The 23,894-nt window shown below is 38.2% G+C and overlaps 1 protein-coding gene across 2 annotated transcripts in view; it reads left to right on the top strand.

The window, feature by feature from the left end:
- Positions 1–23,894, top strand: part of TOGARAM1 (TOG array regulator of axonemal microtubules 1) — an 86,060-nt gene that overhangs the window by 43,329 nt on the left and 18,837 nt on the right. For both annotated transcript variants that reach the window (XM_087422244.1, XM_087422248.1), the window contains exons 9-16: positions 3,610–3,708; positions 5,178–5,353; positions 5,860–6,013; positions 10,333–10,486; positions 16,999–17,104; positions 17,404–17,639; positions 18,046–18,204; positions 21,276–21,402. In XM_087422244.1, the coding sequence (XP_087278370.1) occupies positions 3,610–3,708; positions 5,178–5,353; positions 5,860–6,013; positions 10,333–10,486; positions 16,999–17,104; positions 17,404–17,639; positions 18,046–18,204; positions 21,276–21,402 (1,211 nt within the window). The remainder of the gene's footprint in view (positions 1–3,609; positions 3,709–5,177; positions 5,354–5,859; positions 6,014–10,332; positions 10,487–16,998; positions 17,105–17,403; positions 17,640–18,045; positions 18,205–21,275; positions 21,403–23,894) is intronic.

The raw sequence follows: 23,894 nt of genomic DNA, 5'->3' as shown, positions 1-23,894 counted from the left end.
TTTTTTGGACAGCAGAACTGTAAAAATATTTATATCTTTTGATCAGCAGTTAATTCTACTCCCGAAAGTTACTTCACACTCCCACTTCCAGCTCTAAACCAAACACCCACTAGATCTGTCTGGTCAACAAGAACAGACATGTTCAAACCAAACTTACCTTCCTTTCCAGATCTGCTCTTCTTCCTTTGTCATCCATTTTTATTAGTAGTGTTACCATTTTCCCCGCTGTCCAGACTTCAAACTTTAGAGTCACCTTTGTCTACTTCTCCTTACCCTCTAAGTTCAGGCAGGGACCTGTTCTACCAATTCTGCTCAGTTTAATTTGGACCTTCATTACCTCTCCCCTGGGTAATTACAGTAACCTTCTGATAAGACATCTCGACTCTTATTTTCATCCCTTTTTAATTCAGGCTGCTGCATAAACTTCCAGAACTATCTTTCTAAAGTATAGTCATCATCTCTAACATACTCAAAACCTTGTTTCCCACAAAATAAATTTCCTACTCTGTAGCGTAATTTTTAAGACCCTTAATAATCTTGCCTCAGCTTAACTTTCTTGCATTACCTCTCACTGTGCCTCTTTTCATGCCCTAGGCTCTGGCATTCTTTTTTGTGTGTGTGAGGAAGATCAGCCCTGAGCTAACATCCATGCCAATCCTCCTCTTTTTGCTGAGGAAGACTGGCCCTGGGCTAACATCTGTGTCCATCTTCCTCCACTTTATATGGGACTCCACCACAGCATCGCCTGACAAGCGGTGCATCAGTGCGCACCCGGGATCCAAACCCGGGCTGCCAGCAGCGGAGCACGTACACTTAACCGCTACGCCACAGGGCCGGCCCCTCTAGCATTCTTAATACTAGAAGTTTTCTTAGTTTGCATGTACAGTCTGCCTAGATGCCCTTTCCCAGTGTGGATGTGTCCAGATCGTGTCTGCTTTTTGAATACTGGCTTAAAAGCCATTTCTGTAGGAAGCTTTCCCCACTTTCCTGGTCTGGAGTAGTATAAGTTACTTAAAAGTGAAGATACTGTTGTCTGTATATCCCTATTATGCTTTGTAGTAATGATGTTCAGTGCCATCCAAAACTAATAGTGTAGACTTGGGCACAGTCACTCAAACAACTGCATCTCCAAATAATCAGGTTAAAGAAAATATTGAGTGCAACATTGAAGGGAATAGAAAGACTTTCAAAAGAAATATTGACAGTGAGTGATATATGTAAGTGGATTCGTTTTGCAAGAAACCTTAGACTTTTTTAGGATTAGCTCTCAGAACCACCTCTTCTTCCCGTTCCTCTCCTCTGCTGCTCGCTCCTTTGAACCTGCCTGTTTTCTAGCATAATAACCTAGAGCCCCAATTAATGACGTAAGAAAATGATTAGTGATGGGTGTTTGGGTGGTAGCAGTCTAGATTCCATGGGTTAATATTTCTTCTTTCTGTATTTGAATGAATTTGACAGAATAACAAAAAGGTATTATGTAAGGATAGTTTATATGTGAAGAATCTTTTAAGCATATTTTTCTTTTTTGTGTGTGTGAGGAAGATCAGCCCTGAGCTAACATCCATGCCAATCCTCCTCTTTTTTTTCTGAGGAAGACCAGCCTTGAGCCAACATCCACCGCCAATCCTCCTCCTCCCCTTCCCTTTTTCTCCCCAAAGCCCCAGTAGGCAGCTGTATGCTATAGCTGCACATCCCTCTTAGTTGCTGTATGTGGGACGCCGCCCCAGGATGGCCGGACAAGCGGTGCGTCGGTGCGCTCCCGGGATCCGAACCCAGGCCGCCAGCAGCGGAGCTCACGCACCCAACTGCCAAGCCACGGGGCCGGCCCCAAAGCATATTTTTCTTTACATTTTAGAATTGAGACTTAATGAGTGATATTTTTTTCAATATTTCTTTGTTTAGAAGAAAATACAGTGTAAAAAGTAAAAGGAGCATTAAAAGTGATTAGTTATGTCAGTGTCTCTGATAAATGAAGCTAAACTACTTAAAGATAACACGTCCTTTATATATTTCCTCATGAGACTTGTCTAATTATTCAATCATCTCTTGACAGTTTATTTGTAGATTTTGTCTTTGTGGACTATTATTGAGCAAATTGTTCCATTTACTGAGATTTGCTTCCTTTTATCACTGAACAACTTTTGGGGGCTGTGTGATGTTTCTGGAGTTGACCCTAAATTAATTGTATTTTGCTTTTCATTTTTTCTGCCTTATAACATTCATCTAACGTATATTTACTGAACACCCACTATGTGCCAAGCACTGTACTCACAGGCTCTGGAAAAGAATGACAATCAAAACTGGACATATGGGGCCAGCCTGGTGACGTAGCGGTTAAGTTCACGCGCTCCGCTTCAGCGGCCCACGGCCCGGGGTTCGAAGGTTCGGATCCTGGCGCAGACCTACACACCGCTTACCAAGCCATGCTGTGGCGGCGTCCCATATAAAGTAGAGGAAGATGGGCACGGATGTTAGCCCAGGGCCAGTCTTCCTCAGCAAAAAGAGGAGGATTGACAACAGATGTTAGCTCAGGGCTGATCTTCCTCCAAAAAATAAATAAATAATTAAAATTGAAAAATAAATAAATAAATAAAGGGCCGGCCCAGTAGCGCAGAGGTTAAGTGCACGTGATCTGCCTTGGCAGCCCAGGGTTCACAGGTTCAGATCCCAGGCACAGACCGACGCACTGTTTGTCAAGCCATGCTGTGATGGCATCCCATATAAAGTAGAGGAAGGTGGTCACGGATGTTAGCCCAGGGCCAAAAAGAGGAGGATTGGCAACGGCTGTTAGCTCAGGGCTAATCTTCTTCACAAAAAAAAATTAAAATAAATTAAAAAATTAAAAAAATAAAAATAAAAAAAACAAAAACTGGACATAGGTCCTAGCCCCATAGAGCTTACAATCTAATGAGAGAGAGAATAATTAGATAACTAATATTAAACTGAGGTGAAAGTTAGCCTGGAGAGGCACAGATTGCTGTGAGAGGTCATTGGTCTGTGTTCAGGGGTTAGGGGCTTTCCTTCGCTGTCACCCTCCTTTATCCTGCTGTGATTACTTTCTTGTATATCCCTCCCACTCATAGCCCTGGCGTGAGGGAAGGAAGGTTTCTTTTCTGTTTAGTGCCTAGTCTATACTAGGTATTCTAATTATAAATATGTATTGAATTGATGAACATATGTGAATAAATAAAATGTAAATTCTTTGTATGAAATAAATTTTTAGTTTTAAAAGACTGTTATAATATCCTAAAATACTGTATAATATGTATTTTTTTATTGATGTCATAGTAGTTTATAACATTGTGAGATTCCAGTTGTACATTATTGTCAGTCACCATATAAATGCGCCCGTTCACCCCTTGTGCCCACCGCTGCAACTCCCTTCCCCCTGGTAACCACGGAACTGTTCTCTCTGTCCATGTGTTAGTTCATCTTCTACATATGAGAGAGGTCATACAGTGTTTGTCTTTCTCTGTCTGGCTTATTTCACTTAACATAATACCCTCCAGGTCCATCCATGTTGTTGCAAATGGGACAATTTTGTCTTTTTTTATGGCTGAATAGTATATAATGCATATTTTTAAGTGTCAGTTTTTTTTGTTGCTTTAGGATTTACAGGGTCATCATCAGATTTACAACAAATTTCCAATTTTGACTTCACATCCACAAATACCTTATCAGAAGATTCAGTAGTCATTGTTGGAAAAGGTATTTCAAAGTTATTTAGCTTTTTAATTGTATGTATTCTTCACACGTAAGCAAAGCATATCAATAAAGAATAGAGTGTGTTTCAGGTATTGGATAGAACTTTCTTTTTATTTATTTATTTATTTTTTTGGTGAAGAAGAGTAGCCCTGAGCTAATATCCAGTGCCAATCCTCCTCTTTTTGCTGAGGAAGACTGGTCCGCAGCTAGCATCCATGCCCATCTTCCTCTACTTTATATGGGATGCCGCCACAGCATGGCTTGACAAGTGGTGCGTCGGTGTGAGCCCGGATCTGAACCTGCAAACCCTGGGCGGCCGAAGCAGAGCGCACTTAACCGCTACGCCTAGAACTTTCTTTTTAAAAAATTATTAAATTGAAAGAATTAGAAGTAAATGCTTAACTTCACATTTCTATCCTGTAATGAAACTGCAGTAAATTTATGTCAGTAATTTTCAGAAGTATATATTATGTGACAGCTGCAGTTTAGGTACTTCTGAGACACTTTTGGTTGCTAAGAGAGTTTTACCATCATTTAAATTCAAATGGTAGTCATTATTTATCAGCTTAGTAATCAATGTAATTTTATTATCTCCTGTACAAAGTCTAGACAAATCAGAATTAACATCTGTTATGTATTTTAGAAGGGTTAGGGGACCTTTGAACAACATGTTTGCAAGTATCTTTTGGAATTAGATTGGGTTTTTTTCCAGCTTTATTGAGATATAATTGATAAATAAAATTGTAAGATATTTAAGGTGTGAACAACAGTGGGATTTGGTATCCATGTACATTGTGAAAAGATTCCCCCTATGAAGTTAGTTAACACATCCTAACTAGTTTCTTTTTTAATTGAAAAACTAGAATGTGTTGATAGATATTGAAGGTGTACATCTTATTTTTGGTAAATAGAATGAAATGCTTGGAAAGCTTTCCTAACTTCTTTGCTTGATAGAGTCTCATTAAGTTAAAGCCCTCCTCAGGTTGGCTCCAACCTACTCTTGCACACTTAGTTTCTGTTTTTCCTCTATTTGCTTGTGCCCAAGAGAACTAATTTATTCACTCCACCTGCATGCTTTTTATTTGTTCAGCTCTGCGTATAAGCATCCCCATCTCAGGATGTCCTCCCCTCCTTCCTCGCTTGTCTATCCAAATCCTTTGTGTCTTCTAATCCCAGCTCAAATCCTTGCTCCTTGAAACTATCTTAAATACCCACCTCACACCAACCTTTCCTTTGTGTGAACTTAGCACTTAACGATACGCACTTGTCATTTGATATGATCATGAAATGTCTTGTGATACCTCTTATATTATCGTACTGTTAGGGTTTTTATATTTTATGATTATATAACATGTTTTTCTTATTTACTATATTATTTACTTCTTGAAGGCAAGAGCCTTGTCTTAAACTTTGTTATCTGGAGCGACATCACATGAATACTTAATGACAATTTGATGGTTGGTTGATTTCAGGTGTATTTGCAAGTCCAAATTCAGCACCAGCAACCTGCAGCCAATCAGTGATATCCTCAGTGGAAAATGGGGATACATTTTCAATTAAACAAAGTATTGAACCACCATCAGGGATTTATGGAAGAGCGGTCCAGCAAAGTGTTCCATCGTATGTTGATGTTGAGAATGAAAAAGATGTAAGGTTATTTGCTAATTATTAGGATAAATTTAAGCCTATGATACATCATTTTGTGTATATCAGATTTGAGGTGGTGAAAGTGTTTTGATTAAAATTTTTGAAATTTTAGTGTAATTGAAATTTCTGATCCTTAATCATTTAAATAGTAGGTTATTCTTCTTTCCCACCGTATATGTTCTCATTCTGGTGTAAAGTATATAGTGTACTTTATACTATAGATGTACTTTGTGTATATATATATATGTGTGTGTACACATATATTCAACACTTTCCTAGGGTACATTCAAGGAGTAACAGATTAGTATCCTCAGGCACAAATTTAGTGGATGTTAGCACTATGTAATTCTATTCAATTTTGGAATTCCTGAGATGAGGACTAAGAAATGTATAGTTTATTTTGTATATAGAAATTTAATGTCTCTATAGAGTTGTCTGAGATGAAGATAGTTATTTTAAATGTCAAACTCCCTGAATACTTTCAGATATTTCAACTTTTTCATGCAGATTAAAGTTTCTATTTCAAAATCTACTTATGACAAGATGAGACAAAAGAGAAAAGAGGAAAAAGAACTTTTTGATATTAAAGATTGTGAAAAGAAGGAACAGAATTCCTGGGAACAAATGAAACATACAGGAACTGAGAAGATGACATCTGAAAGTAAGTGGAATTTAACTTTTGGTGTATTTTTTTAACGAGTAATATTCTAAAGCTAGTGTACTGTGGTTTAGCTTGGGTGATATATGGCTAATAATGGAATATGTGGAACTATAACACTGAAATTTTCAAGACCCAGTAGCTTCTAACTATAATAAATATTAATACTTTCTTATAAAAAGGAAGTTGACTATTTTTCTCCCTTCTAGACTTAAATATTTTTGGAGATGAGGTGGGAATATCAAAAAGTGAGAATTCCCCTTTGGAAAACATTGCCTTTAGCCCTCAATTGTAAAGAAGGGCCAGTTTAAAAAGGTCACCATCTTGAGTATTTTCAGAGTCAGGTAAATCGCTTGTTTAGATATAAAGAGTAATGCTGCAAATGCTTGTTAAGCTGGAGAGACCACATGTGGTTCAGTGCATTGGTGATAGAGCACTAAACTAGTAGGAGTCAGTAGACAGACCTGGCTTCTTAAGTATCAGTTCTGCCTTTCAATTAGATTTGTGACCTGGAAACTGCCCCTATAAATATCTAAATTATCCCAAAGATCTGGATTATCTCAAAGATCTCTTTCATGCTCCTGCAAATATTTCCGTTTCACTGAGGAACAGTATCCCATTTTATGCTAAGGTGACTGAGGTGGTGAAGTTGGTTTACATTAGAGCATAGTAAAAAAAAAATCATTGAGTTTATCATTTATTCAGCATACCAGTGAGTACTTACTAAGTTCTATACCTGGCCAAAAGTAGCTTTATGTTTCCTGTGCTGTTTTAAAAAATATTGAGGGGCCGCCCGGTGGCACAGTGGTTAAGTGCGTGCGCTCCACTGCAGCAACCTGGGGTTCGCAGGTTTGGATCCCGGGCGCGCACTGATGCACCGCTTGTTAAGCCATGCTGTGGCGGTGTCCCATACAAAGTAGAGGAAGATGGGCACGGATGTTAGCCCAGGGCCAGTCTTCCTCAAGAAAAAAGGGGAGGATTGGCATCAGATGTTAGCTCAGGGCTAGTGCTCCTCACAAATAAATAAATAAATAAATAAATAAATAAATAAAAAATATTGAATAGGTCAGAGGTATGGCAGCAACTAGGAAAAATCAGAAGTTGAAATGAAACATTGCATGAACCGGGCCGGCCCCCGTGGCTTAGCAGTTAAGTGCGCGTGCTCCAATGCTGGCGGCCCGGATTCGGATCCCAGGTGCGCACCGATGCACTGCTTCTCCGGCCTTGCTGACGCCGCATCCCACATGCAGCAACTAGAAGAATGTGCAACTATGACATACAACTATCTACTGGGGCTTTGGGGGAAAAAAATAAATAAATAAAATTATAAAAAGAAAAATTGCATGAACTATAATAAACATTAAAGATTATTGCTTATTATTTTTGTTTATTATTAATTGTTACTAAGGAATAAACTATTAACTATAATAAACATTCTTAAATTCATGTTAGGTCTGAAGTCTAGGTATCAACAAAAAAACCAAGAAGTATAGAAAAAATAAATATATAAATGTGATCTTGGATAACATACTTAACCTCTCTCGAAGATAAATATAGAAGAGATTTGAAATAGATAAATGCCTGAGGTTCTTCTAGCTTGTATTTCTTTTATAATGCAAGAAGTATAGAAAACTTTTTAAAATTCTCTATTCTCAAGACGAATAATTGTTGAGAGTATGACGGATGAGAGATATTAGCCTGTAAAATTACTGCTTAAACGTGGCCTTAAGAAGCAGTTAAATTTAGGCGTTTGTGAAGTTTAAGCCTATTTGTTAGCATTCTCAAATAATTTCACTATATTAATGTCATAAAATCTAGGGGGAGAAAAATCCACAAAACTTCTTACCTAAGCCAATATGAATACTGGATGCTTCTGTTAACAGGGGAACTAGAAGTACAGATAGTAGCAAATAGTACAAATAGTAATAAATCATAAATTCTTAGGTATTCATTCTTGCTAGAGACATCAACTAACTTCGTAATTTTCACCTATAACATAGGCTTTATAGATTTTGTTTCTAAGTGTAAGGACAGTGCTTCCTTGAAGTCACCCTTGTATTATTTGAAGAGAAGATAAATACAAAAAGTGAGAGTAAGCTTTTAGAAACTATTTTAGCAATTTGACATTGCCATGACACTTTTTTTTTTTTTAATAATTTTATTTATTTTTTTCCCCCAAAGCCCCAGTATATAGTTGTATGTCATAGCTGCACATCCTTCTAGTTGCTGTATGTGGGACGCGGCCTCAGCATGGGTGGAGAAGCGGTGCATCGGTGCGCGCCCGGGATCCAAACCCGGGTCGCCAGCAGCGGAGCGCACGCACTTAACCGCTAAGCCACGGGGCCAGCCCTGCCATGACACTTTAATTGTATTTTATAAAAGTATCAGTCTACAAGAGAGTTGAATTAAAAAAAAAAAAAAAAAAGCTTTGAGCAGCACTGCTTTATTTTTTTTATTTTTATTTTTTTTATTTATTTTTCCCCCAAAGCCCCAGTAGATAGTTGTATGTCATAGTTGCATATCCTTCTAGTTGCTGTATGTGGGACGCGGCCTCAGCATGGCCAGAGAAGCAGTACGTCGGTGCGCGCCCAGGATCCGAACCCGGGCCGCCAGCAGCAGAGCGCGCGCACTTAACCACTAAGCCACGGGGCCGGCCCCATGAGCAGCACTGCTTTAGATTGGTATTCTGTATACCTCCTTTTTCAGAATAATATTTTTGTTTTATTTTACTTTTTTTAGGTGAAAACAGTATCACATAGGGTTGTTGAATGAATCAAATGAGATAATGTAAATGCAGCACTTAACACAATGCCAGGCAGGATCTCAATAAATGATGGTAGTAGCAGTATTTATTATTTGCTGTTCTTTCTGGGTTGTGACATTCCAAAGCTGCAGGAGTTTATTTATAGATATCAGTCTTACGTATGAAACCTAATGAGGGTACATCTGAATCGTCAAAAAAAAAATAGGGGCTGGCTCCGTGGTGTAGTGGTTGAGTTTGGCGTGCTCTGCTTTTGTGGCCCAGGTTTGCAGGTTTGGATCCCAGGCGTGGATCTACACCACTCGTCAGCCATGCTGTGGCAGTGACATACAAAACAGAGAAAGACTGGCACAGATGTTAGCTCAGGGCTAACCTTCCTCAAGCAAAAAAAAAAAGAGGAAGATTGGCAACAGATGTTAGCTCAGGACAAATCTTCTTCAGCAAATAAAATAAAATGAGGTCTATTTATTATATTCTTTAATGGTCATATCATCTTTCTTATATATGATTTACTCGGTCAAAAATTGGTACTAACGTATCACTACAGTAATCTAAAATATTGTATTTATGTTTTTTGCTTATCTCTTCTTAACAAGGAATGTGGTAAATTTTTTGAAAACAGGGATTCTGTCTTAGAATTCTTTACATGAAATCAAAGGTAGAGCTAGTCCTGCCTTTGCCACTCATTAGCATCGAGACCTTGAACAAATTTCGTAGTCTATAGGACTCAATTTTCTCAGCTCAGAATAGAGATAATGAGAGTTATCTCTATCTCTGTCTACCTCAGCTTTGTTGAGAGAATTAAGTGTAGTAAAGTTTGTAAAGTATTTATCACAAGATCTGGCACAAAGTATTTAATAAATGTTAGCTAATAGCATTAATGCTTGTTGCCTTTGGATTTTAATTATTTTTATTTTTTATTATTTGTTTATTTATTTATTTTTTTAGTGAGGAAGATTGGCCCTGAGCTAACATCTGCTGCCAATCCTCCACTTTTTGCTGAGGAAGATTGCCCCTCAGCTAACATCTGTGCCCATCTTCCTCTATTTTGTATGTAGGATGCTGCCATAGCATGGCTCAATGAGTGGTGTGTAGGTGTCGTTCTTATTACTGTTCATGGTCTTAGGATTTGTAATAGACCATTAATTCTATACCAATAACAAAAATTGGTATTTTTAGAATTCAACTAGAATTCTATATAGAGATGCTATGAAGCTTCATTTTCGGTTGTCAGCTATATAGTAAAACAGGTATATATCCACATGTTTTTACAAAATGGGATCATAATGCTTCTTAGTGACTTTTATCTTAAAGCTACACTTTGTTACGTGACTCATGACTGAAAAACCACTTATATATTTGTATTCAATGTAATTTAATTGTTTTTATATAAAAAGTAAAGTTTTAAAAAGCTTTGGCATCTGGGTATTACAATTTTGTTGGAGACTAAACTAATAGTACTAGTTTCTATAGGAAATATTCTTAGAATTTGTAGTCAGAATACCATTTGTATCCCTTTGTATCAAAGTTCTCTGCTGTTTTATATGGCTTTTTGTTTTAGGTGAGGCATCTCCTGGAGCCGTTCCACAGTATAAAGAAAGGGTGCCTTCTGTCACTCACAGTCCAGAAATAACGGACTCGTTAGAACTACGGCCATTTTCCAAACCAGAAATAGCACTAACAGAAGCCCTAAGGCTTTTAGCTGATGAGGATTGGTAAGTTCAGCATTCTTAACTTATAACTAAGCTGAGTTCCAAAAGTTTTATATAAATTTTTTTATTAAAAATCTTGAAACATTTCCTATTAAAATAGTCTTAGAAATGATTATTTTAGTTCTTAGGCAGTCTGAATTTTTTTTAACTTATTAATGTAGCTGAACTCTGGTCCTAATAGTACTGTATTACCAGTTATAGTATAACTTATGTACCGTAAGGACATAGTTTAGCTTCATTATGGATTACACAAACCTTTTAGTATTGGAATACAGATCTCACCATTTCTCCATGTGTTTCTGTGTGAAATATGTCCTGTAACAGTCCTGGCTATACTTATCTGTTCCTACCAGGGCTGCAGCAGCAGCCACCCAGCCAGCCCAGCCAGTGACTCAAGGGAACCAGACAGACAGTGGTGTCCCACTTGCTTCAGCTGGAGCATCCACTGTCTGCTCTTGCCGCATTTCTTCTCCTGTGCCTTCAGTGTCTCTCTCCATCCCCATTCTACACTTCATCAGTTTTGCTTTTCTACTAGATCATATTCATCAACGTAAAATTGTGCTATAATATCTCCTGTTTTTTAAAAACCTCACTAAACTCCCCATCTTCACATTTTTTCCTCCCCCTTCTTTAGCAAAAGTCCTCAAAAAGGCTGACTCGTTGTCTCTACTTTTTCACCTCACGTTCTCTTAACCTTCTTTATTTGGCCTTCAGCCCTCCTCACCATAACCACCACTTCCCTAAAACTGCAAAAGTGACCATTCTGATAAATCTACACCGGTCATTTATTAGTCCTCATCTTACTTAGCCTTTCAGCAACGTTTGACACAGTTGATACTCCCTTCTTCTTAATATACTTTTTTTCATTTTGCCTTGGAAAATTTAGTCTCTTGGTTCTTTTCCTGCTTCAGTACGTTCTGATTCCTTCTTTCTTGTTTGTCTTCAAAATTGAGGAGTGCTCTGACGTTCAATCCACTCGCATTCTCGGTCTATATTCATTTTATAGATCCAGTCTGGCAGTCATTTTTGGTAAAGAGCCAGACAGTAAATATTTTAGGCTTTGTAGGCACTCTGTCGCAGCTACTCAACTTTGCTGTTGTAGTCAGATACAGCCCTAGACAGTATGAAAACAAATGAGCATGACTGTGTTCCAATAAACTTTACTTATAAAAAATATCTAACGGGGCAAAATTTGCTCTGCGAGCCGTAGTTTGCCAACCCCTTCCTTAAATGATTTCATTCAGTTTCATAGCTTTAAATTCCATCCATACTCTGATTTCTCATAAATGTGTGTCTGGATCCCTGGTATCTTCTTGAGCTCTAGACTTGTAATCCATCTGCCTACTTGACACTTCCACTTGGACGCCATAGACATTTTAAATTTAGCATGTCCAAAATAGAACTCTTGATCTTCTACTTCCTGCCAAGATGGATTAACAGGCATTAGATTTGCCTTCACATCCGAAAGAACTAAAGAAATCATACAAAATATATGAAATAATGGTTTTCAAAATATTGTTCACCAGGCCAGACAATGAAAGATGGTGATCCCTGAGAGATGGGAAACATGCGAGGTGAGCCCTACAATTGCCCCGGCTTACGTCCTGCAGAGAATTTCTGGGTGACAACTCAAGGAGAGGAAAACCATGTAGATTCCAGCAGAGATGGAGATGGAGCTGGGAGTTTGGGGAAGCCAAGGTAGCCAGAGTTTGCAGGGCAGAATGCCAGAGAGGATAGAGCTTCACAAAGAAGTCCAGAGACCTTCAGAGGATTCTGCTCAAATATTTAGCTGAATACTGGTCAGGGTATGTGTATGAGTAAATTACACGAAGCCAGAGCAAGGACCACTCGAAGAAGTTAAGGGAACAATCCCTGGAGTGTATAGCAAGGCCAGCAGTACTTCCCAGCAGAGTGGAAAGCCCCATAATTCACAGGGCATTGGGTAGATTACCCAGAAGAGTTTTGTTTCACAAAAAATAAACCCTAGGCTAAAGACTGCTTTGGTTTCGCCTAACAAAGCATAAAAGCAAGGGCTGAGAGGATCAGACTTTCCAAATAACTTAACTACATCCCAGAACAAAGCTCAAATATAGGGGCTGGCCCGGCAGTGTAGCGGTTAAGTTCATGCGTTCCACTTGGGTGGCCCAGGGTTCGCCAGTTCAGATCCTGGGCACAGACCTACTCACCACTCATCAAGCCATGCTGAGGCAGTGTCCCACATCCTAGTTGTAGGATATACAACTATGAACTGGGGCTTTGGGGAGAAAAAAGAAAAAGCGGAAGATTGGCAACAGATGTTAGCTCAGGGCCAATCTTCATCAAAAAAAAAAAGCAGCAAACAATAAATTTTCTTTAAAAAGCTCAAATATATTTATAGGAATACAAAAATATCTAAGGTAAAATTCAAAATGCCTAGTATCCAGTAAAAAATTACCAGGCATGCAAAGGAGTAGGAAAGTACAACCCATAATGAGAAGAAAAAAAGCAAATAATTGAAACCAATCCAAAAATGATACAGATGATAGAATTAGTAGACAAGGACATTATAATTATAGTTATAATTCTATTCTGTGTGTTAAAGAAGCTAGAGGAAAGACATGAACAGAGAATCAGTGAGCTGTGGGACACCTTGCAAAATCCCTTTTGCCACGTAATGTAACATGATTGAGAGAAGTAATATCCCATCATATTCACCCTCAAGGGGTGGGGGTTACACAGGGCGTGTGCACCGGGTGCAGGAGTCGTGGGTGCCATCTTAGAATTCTGTCTATCACATCAAGAATAAAGAGGGTCATTTCATAGTAATGTCGGGGTTAACACATCAAGAGGACAGCAATCCTGAACATTTACTTACCATACAACAGAGCTTTAAAATACATTAAGCAAAAACTGATAGAACCGCAAGGAGAAATAAACAAACCCACAATTGTAGGTGGAACTTCAACAACCCACTCTCATTAATTGTTAGAACTAGTAGAAAGAAAATCAGTAAGGATACAGAAGACTTGAACACACTATTGACCAACTTGACCTAATTGACATTTATAGGACGCTCCACCTAAAACAGCAGAATTCACGTTCTTTTAAAGTTCACGAGGAACATTTACCAAGAAAGACCATATTCTGTAACATAAAACAAGTAATTTAAAACGGTTCAGATTATACAGATTTTGTTCTCTGACCACAGTGGAATTAAATTAGAAATTAGGAACAGATACCTGGAAAATCTCTAAATATCTGGAAACTAAGGAACACACTTATAAGTAACCCATGGATCTAAGAAGAAATCAAAAGGGAAATTAGGAAGTATTTTGAATTTAATGAAATTAAGAATGAAAAATATCAATATTTGTGGGATGCAGCTAAATTAGATGGAAATTGTAGCACTGTAACACCTATATTAGAAAAGAAGAAAAGTTTTATATCAATGACCTCAGCTTTCAACTTAAACTAGAAACAGAAGAGCAAATGAAGCCCAAAATAAGCAAAGAAAGGAAATAATAACGATCAGAGTAGATATCAATGAAATAGAAAACAAACAGTAGAAGAAATCAATGAAAGCAAAAGCAGATTCTTGGAGAAGATTAATAAAATTGATAAACCTCGAATCAGACTAATCAAGGAAAAAAAGAGAGAAGAAACAAATTATCACATCAGGAATGAGAGAAGGAACATCACCAGTGATCATACAGCTATTAAATAATAAAGGAATAAGATAAATAGCTTTATGTCCATAAATTGGTCAATTTAGTGAAATGAAGAAATTCCCTGAAAGACGCAAACTACCAATATTCACTTAAAAAGAAATAGATAATCTGTATAACCCAATATCTACTAAGGAAATTGAATTTGAGTTCAAAACTTTCCCACAAAGAAAACTCCAGGCTCGAATGGTTTCACTGGTGAATTATAACAAACGTTTAAGGAAGAAATAAATTCTACACAAAATTCTAGAACATTGAAGAGGCTGGAGTTCTTCCCATCTCATTCTTTGAGGCCAATATTACCCTGATACCAAAACCATACAAAGACAGGAAAAGCAAACTATAGTTCAGTATCCAATGTATCTCATGAACATAGATGCAAAAATCCTTAAAACAGAATTTTTTATTTCCCCGCCTCCTAATCCCAAATCTGCTTCTCCCTCAGTGTTCACCATCTTAGTTAATAGCCCTGCCATGAACATTTAGTTGTTCATACCAAACCAGTGTTGACTTTTTTCATTTCTTCACATTCCATTAGTTCCTCTTTTTTCAGAACATGATCCTAAACCCAATCACTTACTGCAATCTCTGCTGCTGATCCTCTAATCCAAACCACAGTCACCTCTCATCTGGCCATAGTGGTGTTGTCACTGGTTTCCATGCTTCCATTATTGCCGCCCTCATACATCGGCCAGAGTGATGCTGTTAGAACATAAATCAGGGGGCCAGCCTGGTGGTGTAGTGGTTAAGCTTGCGTGCTTCGCTTCAATGGCCCAGGGTTCGTGGGTTCAAATTCCGGGCACAGACCTACACATCACTCATCAAGCCATGCTGTGGTGGCATCCCACATACAAAATAGAGGAAAATTGGCACAGCTGTTAGCTCAGAGACAATTTTCCTCAAGCAAATAGAGGAAGATTGGTAGCAGTTGTTAGCTCAGGGCCAATCTTCCTCACCCCCCCCAAAAAAAACCCATAAATCAGACCATGGAATTTTCCCAAGCAAAACCCTTCAGTGGCTCCCTAGAACACTAGAAAAAAAATGTTTTTAACTGCTTCTCATTGCTTATAAAGTCCTTCATTATCTGTCCCTTGCCTCTTTCTGTAGCCTCATCCCCTACCATGCTCAGCCTTATTTATCCACTCTAGCCATCTGGCTGTTTCCTGAACACCCAGGCTCATTTCTACATCAAGATCTTTGTACTTAATTCTTTGAACATTCTCCTGATGACTTTCTCTTCTACTTCATTTGAACATCTGTTAAATGTCACCTCAGAAAAGCCTATCATGACCGTAACTAAAATAGTGTTCTTCCTCCCATCCGCCTGTGCTACTTTATTTTTAATATCCCATCTTTCAACCTGACCTCATATATATGGTCATATATATGACCTTATATATATATTCTCATTGTAAGATCCATGAGAACAGAGAATTTTATCTTTTTCAAAGGAACATTTCAGGTGAACTTGAAAAGAATGTGCATTCTGCTGTCGTTGGTTGTAGTGTTCTTTAAATGTTAAGTAGGTCAGATTGGTTGATAGTGTTAAGTCTTCTATATCCTTAGTGATGTCCTGTCTGTTTAGTCTATCAATTACTAAGAAAAGGCTTTTGAAATTTCCAACTATAATCGAAGATTTGTGTATTCCTCCTTAAATTAAGTTTTTTTTATTGTTTGTTTCCTTTTGGCACCTAGATTTTGTTCAGTTGGTTTCTGGCTTGCATATTTCTGACCTGAAGTCGTCTGTAATTATTATCTTTGTTTTCCTATATGTAATGTGCCTTTTTTTCTGTGGCTACTTATAAGAATACTTCCTTTAACACTCTTTTTAGCAACTTGATTATGGTGTTCCATGTTGTGTTTTTTTGTGGTTATTCTGTATGGGATTTATTCTTGAATTTCAGAGTTTATAGTTTTGATCAAATATGGGAAAATTTCAGCCACTATTTCTTAATTTCTTTTTCTGCCTCCCTCTTTTCTTGACTCCACTTTCTATTATTTACTTTTGTGTATATAGAATTGGATTGTTTCTGCATCTAAACTGTAATTGTAGACTGTTTTATGCTTATCCAAAACATGAAAATTTTGAACCACACAGCTATTAAATAGGTTTACTCTTGCCACCTTAGAATCTTAGGTCTTTTTTCTCCATTTTCCACAACTCAATTCTGGAGATTTAAATGCTTTAAAAAATGACCGCCATCAATATCACCAACTAAGGAAACTCATCTTAGCTCACATTGTTCAAACCCACAAGATGAAAACCATCAAGTTTGAAATGTTATGTCTAAATCCCACTTGAATCTCATCCTCTTGTTAGTATCCACCCACCCTTCATCTGGCCCCTTAGGTCAGATAGTGGAAAAGAAATACACGTTACAGAACCATCTATTGGTGGTTTTCTGCTCTTGGGTTATATATTCACCAACAGGGTGATGGCAGTTGCTTTTCTCCTTCGTTTTTGTTTTACTGCTTCCCTCACCTTTTGTTTCTGTTCCTTTCCCTTCTTCTCTCTAGAAGGAATATGGCATTCTGACTCAGGGAGAAGTCTTCCTGTTTGTTTACAAAGTATGAACTTAGTGTCACGGTCAATAGTGGTTTGGCTTTTAAAAGATCTTTTGAATCATGAAAGAGAACTATTGGAGCAAACAAAACTTTACGTACTTTTTATTTGAGATTCCTAAATGATAAGGGAAAATACGCAAGGTCTCCCTGCTGGCAGTGTTCCATACGCACAGAAGAGATCTGACCCCTTGTTCCAGTGCAGCCCTGTTAATGAGTGATTTTGTCATTTGCTCCTTTTTCCTATAGGGAGAAGAAAATAGAGGGACTGAATTTTATTAGATGCTTAGCTGCTTTTCATTCTGAAATATTGACTACAAAGTTGCATGAAACAAATTTTGCTGTAGTTCAAGAGGTAAACTTATACTTCAGTTGAGTTAAGAATTGTTTGAATAACAAAGAAAAAGTATGCCACATTACTTGACCTTTAAAAAAACCTCTATACTAAATGATATGAGTAGGCTTGTGTGTAGTTAAAGTAGCTCATGCCTTACTTTGCAACATTTTAAAAAATTTATTAAATGTTGATTTTTAGGATATAATATAATACGTATTAAAACATGTTACTTTAATAGTAAATTTGATTTCAAAGTCATTATTACTGATTTTCTTTCAGAATATCAACAAAATATACATTTTGGAAATTTTTTTTAGGTGAAAAATTTACGCTCTGGAGTTTCTCGTGCTGCTGTGGTCTGTTTAAGTGATCTTTTCACTTACCTGAAAAAGAACATGGATCAAGAACTAGATAGTACAGTAAAAGTTTTGTTGCACAAGGCTGGAGAATCGAATACGTTTATAAGAGAAGACGTTGACAAAGCATTGAGAGCCATGGTCAGCAATGTAACTCCTGCACGGGCCGTTGTTTCCCTTATCAATGGAGGACAAAGGTAACGCTCCAAATAATCTTGACATGTCTTAAACTAAAAATGCAATTGTTTGCAATCTGAGGTGTAGGAAGAACACAAGCAAATTTCAGTATTATTTCAGTCAAAAAACAAATAATTCCTATGTGATAAACATCATATTAGGTGCTGAGCATACAAAGAATAATAATATTGTTATTCTAATAATGTTACTTACATTCATAGATCTAGAACTAAATAAATGTCAGTAATTATTTTGTTTTCTTTTTAATTCTTGGGGAGGGATAGCTAATGCAAGTAATTTGTCATTTTAGCCTCTGAGGATGATTGTTGAGGGTTAGGAGTAGTTTAATCATTTAACTTTAAAGGTGTATCTTTGGAAAATAGTTCATACATCAACTTTGTTCTAATTGACCATGTTTTCTTGTAGCCATTTACACATTGCAGTAAGAAGATGTACAGCCCAGCATTTAGCAGATGTAGTGGAATTTATGGAGCCAGAGCGTATTTTGTCTGGAACAAAGGATATGGCTGACCGTATATTACCAGCTGCTGCTAAATTTGCTCAGGACAGTTCACAAGAAACCAGGTGAATGAATAGCTGCTCATAATATTTGCTGAATCTGTTAGTATAAGGGCATAAAAGTCGGCCACAAAGGTTAAAGAAGAATGAACATTTTTCCAAATAGACAAGTGAGTTCCCCAGGGATTGGAGCTGGGAGATGGTCTTATTTAACCAATTTGTAAACACTCTTGAGGGAGTGCACAGTGGATTCTCCACATTTACAGATGACACTACATATTTCTGGGTAGTGAGATGCCATGTCACAGGGATGAACTGCATGAAAATGGCACAAGACTGAGTGCGCAGAAAAGTGGCAGAAGAACTTCATTGTGGGCAAATGTAAGGTAATGCATTTAGGGGAAAATGATGTATTTTCCAAGCAGCCAGGTAAAATCAAGGAAATAGGTGCACATGAAAAATACAGGAAACAAATGGATAACATATCTCCTGAAACATGAGATATCTGCACTTAGATAATTCCATGAATTCCTGATTGCTGTACTTGAAGAACAGTTTTAGGAAGGTTAAGAACAGTCAGAGAAAGATGACAGAATAATTAACATTTGGATGGGACAATAGCTGTATTGGTGACAGAAATTTTGGATGTAGTCAGAAGCCGAGGTTCAATTCCTAGACCCAATCACGGTTTACCCTTAAGCAAGTTGCTTAACCTCTGTTAGCCTCGGTTTCCTTGTCTGTAAAATTAGGAAGTTCAGACTAGGTGATTGATAATGTCCCTTACAAAATCTAAAAATATATGGCAGTTATATATGAAGGGAAATTAAAGGGGAAGAAGGAGGATCCTAAGTTCACAGAGACCAAAGTGAAGGATATCAAATTTTTAACCTTTTAAGACAAAGGTGTCCATTACCTTAGGTAACTGGAGCTAATCTTGTGGAAGTCATCATACTGAAAGCTAAATGTAGAAGGTAAATGTCTTTGTCTTCTATTGCTGAGTAACAAATGACTACAAACATAGTGGCTGAAGGCAACACAGATTTTTTTAGCTTACCACTCTAGGTTAGCAGTTGGGCGCGGCTCAGCTGGGTTCTCTGCTTGGGGTCGCCCAAACCTAGATGAAGGTGATGAAGTGCTGGGCTCTTTTCTTGGGGCTCTGTGGAAGAATCTCCTTCCAAACTCATTCAGGTTGTTGGCCCAATTCAGTTCCTTGTGCTTATAGGACTAAGGTCCCCATTTCCTTGCTGGCTGTCAACCAGGGTCCCCTCTCAGCTCCTTAAGGCCACCCAAATTCCCTGTCATGCAGCCCCCTCCATCCTCAAGCCAACAACAGCATGTTGAATCCCCCTCGTGCAGAGACTCTCTCTGACTTCCTCTGCCGCTACTAACCACAGAAAGCTCTCTGGTTTTAAGGCTTCGTGTGATTAAATTAGGTCCACCAATAATCTCCCTGTCGTAAAGTCAGCGGTACCATATAACATAACGTAATCCTGGAAGTTATAGCTCATCATATTCACAAACTGTAGGATTAGAGAAGGACATCTTTGGGGAACCATTTTAGAAGTTCTGGATGCCACAGTGAAGTTCAAAACAGTTTAGGAGAGTTGGATCATAATAGACTAATTAGGAACAAAAAACGTTCATAGTGGTGGTTTTGTGTACATCTTAGCCTTTCTTTAATGGCATGGTAATTCTTCTAGTCTATTTTGTCATTTCTTAGATTCTTATTTGACGTTTTAAAATTATAAAATGTTACAACTTTCCAGTTTCAATATTTCTCACATTTTGTCACTATTGCTTGTTTACTTGTTTGTTTTAGCCATTCCCATATCATTAGGGCTGATGGTAGACCTACAGTCGTTACCATTCTGGGCTAAAAGTTAAAATCATCTTTGAAATTTTAACTCATTAGGAGCTACTTATCTGGATATAGACCTTATTCCGGTTGTGGGGAGAGAAAAGTAATTTTTATTCTCTGATATTACCTCTCTTTCTGTAATTTTATTACATTTGAAGGAGTCTGGTTGATATAGGTGATCCTGAGAGCATCCTATACCCCTCCCCCACAAAAGCCTTGCCTTCTCTGACTCTTCTAGTCCCATATATTCCAAGTTGTAGGCAAAAATATACTGTAATTTATTTTAGAGTCAAGCCTTTTTGAAGAATAATAATATGGTATTATTATGAGGTACTATAAGACCCCTCTATCCAAAAATATCTCCAACATGCACTTCCATGATATCTGAGGTTTTACCATTACAGTGATACCTTGGCTTAAGCTATTATCCTAAAAGAATTATTTTAAAATTCATATAACATAAAAAACCTAGTTTGGAGAGCACTACACATTCATTAATGTATCAACCAAGATTTATCAACTAACTTTGGGTGTAGTTTAGGCAGCAGACAAGAGGTTTTTGAAGAATTGGAACCCAGGTAAGTTTTGGCAGGGAAATGAGAGAGAGGGTCAGAAATACAGAACCTAGGGAAGGTTGACTCAAGCCGGAACATCTGGCAGCAAGTGAGCAGCAAAAGGTCACTGGGCAAGGAGCCCTGAACAAAGACGACTTCTCCTAACTCACAATTCTGCCGAGTGCCAGCTTTGATATGGACCCCACGGTGCCAGAACAAGAGAATTGAAGCTTTTGGCTCTCCATCTGACGCATAGCTGAAAGATTTGAAGCTAGTGTTTTTTAAAGATGGGTGGCAAGAAAGTGCTATACTCTAGTACAGTTAGTGTTTCAGTGGCTAACTTAAGATATGGATGGTAATGTTGATGTTGATAGGTTTTTTTCTATTGAAAAGAAAACTGGGGCCAGCCTGGTGGCATAGTGGTTAAGTTCACGTGCTCTGCTTTGGCGGCCAAAGGTTCGCAGTTTCAGATCCTGGGCGCGGACCTACCCACTGCTCATCAAGCCATGCTGTGGAGGTGTCCCATATACAAAAAGTAGAGGAAGATGAGCACAGATGTTAGCTCAGGAACCATCTTCCTCAGGCAAAAAGAGGAAGATTAGCAACAGATATTAGCTCAGGGCCAATCTTCCTCACACACACACACAAAAAAACTGCATCTGAGGACAACAACTGAGCTTGTGAAGAGAGGTAAAATACTTAACGTATTTCTCAAATATCCTTAGGTATTATGGCCGAAAGATGCTTTTCCTCATGATGTGTCATCCTAACTTTGAAAAAATGCTTGAAAAGTATGTCCCGCCTAAAGACTTGCCATATATTAAGGAATCTATTAAAAGCTTACGGCAAAAGGTATGTGGGAAGAGTTTATTTTATAAACAACTTTAAAAGCAAAGTTCACTTGCCCAGGAAGGTAAAGGATAGAAATAATTACTTCTTTGATTATTTCTCTGTTAACTCTTCAGAATTTATCTCTAGTAGCGTTTCAGCAACTGCAGGACTAAGTACACATTCCCAGTGTCAGTAAATGCTTGTTGAACAGAAGCTTGACATTTGGTAGAATGTAGCGTGGCTTATTGGAGTTACAAGACTTGTGTTTGAATCACATCTCTGAGAATTAGCAACTGTATCGTTTTAGCACATCACTTCGTGTCTTTCACCAGAATTTTAATTTTTATAAAATGAAGATAGTGGGGGCAGAGCAGTGGCCTAGTGGTTAAGTTCATGTGCTCTGCTTCAGTGGCCCAGGATTCACAGGCTTGTATCCCAGGCTGGGACCTACACACCACTCATCAAGCCATGCTTTGGAGGCATCCCTCATACAAAATAGAGGAAGATGGGCACGGATGTTAGCTCAGGAACAATCTCCTCAAGCAAAAAAAAACGGGAGAGGATTAGCTGCAGATGTTAGCTCAGGGCCAATCTTCCTCACCAAAAAAAAAAAAAAAAAAAGAGGATGGTGATGTTTATCACGCTTAGTCCCTGCTTTATTTCCCTTGTGAGTTCCGTGATTAGAACTCCTACCACACTGCAGGGCGTTGATAGGGAGCTCCTTGAGGGAAAGCCCCATGTCTTATTTATCCTGGAAAATATCCTGGGATTCAGAAATGTCTGTGAAATGAGTAACTGCAGGAATACCACACAAAATAAAATGTGAAAAATGTCTTATAAAAAAGTATTCCAGGGGCCAGCCGTGTGGCGTAGCAGTTAAGTGTGTGCGCTCTGCTGCTGGCAGCCTGGGTTCGGATCCTGGGTGTGCACTGATGCACTGCTTGTCAGGCCATGCTGTGGCGGCGTCCCACATAAAGTGGAGGAAGATGGGCATGGATATTAGCTCAGGGCCAGTCTTCCTCAGCAAAAAGAGGGGGATTGGCATGGATGTTAGCTCAGTGCTGATCTTCCTCACAAAAAAAAAAAAAAATCTTCCATTTACATATTATTTTTTGCAAATATATGTTTAATTTAATAATGTAGGGCCAGCCCCATGGCTTAGCAGTTAAGTGTGTGCGCTCCACTACTCGTGGCCCAGGTTCAGATCCTGGGGTCGCACCAATGCACCACTTCTCCAGCCATGCTGAGGCTGCGTCCCACATACAGAAACTAGAAGGATGTGCAACTATGACATACAACTATCTACTGGGGCTTTGGGGAGAAAAAGGGAAGGGAAAAAAAAAAAGGAGGAGGATTGGCAATAGATGTTAGCTCAGGGCCAGTCTTCCTCAGCAAAAAAAAAGGAAGATTGGCATGAATGTTAGCTCAGGGCTGATCTTCCTCACAAAAAAAAATAATAATAATGTAGAATTTTTTTGTGGTAATTTATGTTATTCATCCCTGATAATCTTGGGCAAAGGATTTGTTCTGAAGGGATAATACGTCGGAATATGGTAATACACATTTTAGAGAATTTTTTCTGCCTATTGATCCTAAAGATTTCAGCTTAATTCATATAGAACTTATTAAAATAACCATGCAAAAAATTATTAAAATGAGGCAAGGGCTGGCCCTGTGGCGTAGCAGTTAAGTGCTCGCGCTCCGCTGCTGGAGGCCCAGGTTCGGATCCCGGGTGTGCACCAATGCACCCTAGTCAGGCCGTGCTGTGGCAGCGTCCCATATAAAGTGGAGGAAGATAGGCACAGATGTTAGCCCAGCGCCAGTCTTCCTCAGCAAAAAGAGGAGGATTGGCATGGATGTTAGCTCAGGGCTGATCTTCGTCACAAAAAAAAAAAAAAAAAAATGAGGCAGATCATATTTGTGAGGCATTTCAAGTACAAGTATCAAGAAAAAAAGAGGTAGGGGCCGGCCCCGTGGCTTAGCGGTTAAGTGTGCGCGCTCCGATGGTGGCGGCCCGAGTTCACATCCCGGGCGCGCACTTATGCACTGCTTCTCCAGCCATGCTGAGGCCGCGTCCCACATACAGCAACTAGAGGGATGTGCAGCTGTGACATACAACTATCTACTGGGGCTTTGGGGAAAAAAATAAATAAATAAAATTAAAAAAAAAAAGAGGTTTTAAATAGTTCTTATCATAATGTTTATTCTCACACTTGTGTTGCATAGGAATTCATCGTTTATGTAATGTGTTCATATTTGCTATATAGATTTTAAGCTTTAAGAAGAGTAGTAATAAATTATAGCATATTAATTTTTAAAAGTTTAAAGTTTTACCAAGCCAATATCATTTCCTGTTAGTTGGTCACGTATATTGTTAATTTACTACTAATTACAAGGTATTTTATGATTCTGATGTCCTTTAAAATATAAGCATAGCAGATTATTAAAATGCTTTTAATCATAAAACAGATCAATAATGGCTGCTATGAAAATTACAGTATACAAGTTATTTT

Source organism: Ceratotherium simum, chromosome 3, assembly GCF_057802395.1.
Source record: "Ceratotherium simum simum isolate JZ-2026a chromosome 3, ASM5780239v1, whole genome shotgun sequence".
Classification (NCBI taxonomy): domain Eukaryota; kingdom Metazoa; phylum Chordata; class Mammalia; order Perissodactyla; family Rhinocerotidae; genus Ceratotherium; species Ceratotherium simum.
Note: the sequence above shows the minus strand (reverse complement) of the source record. Positions and strands in the feature narration are given on the sequence as shown.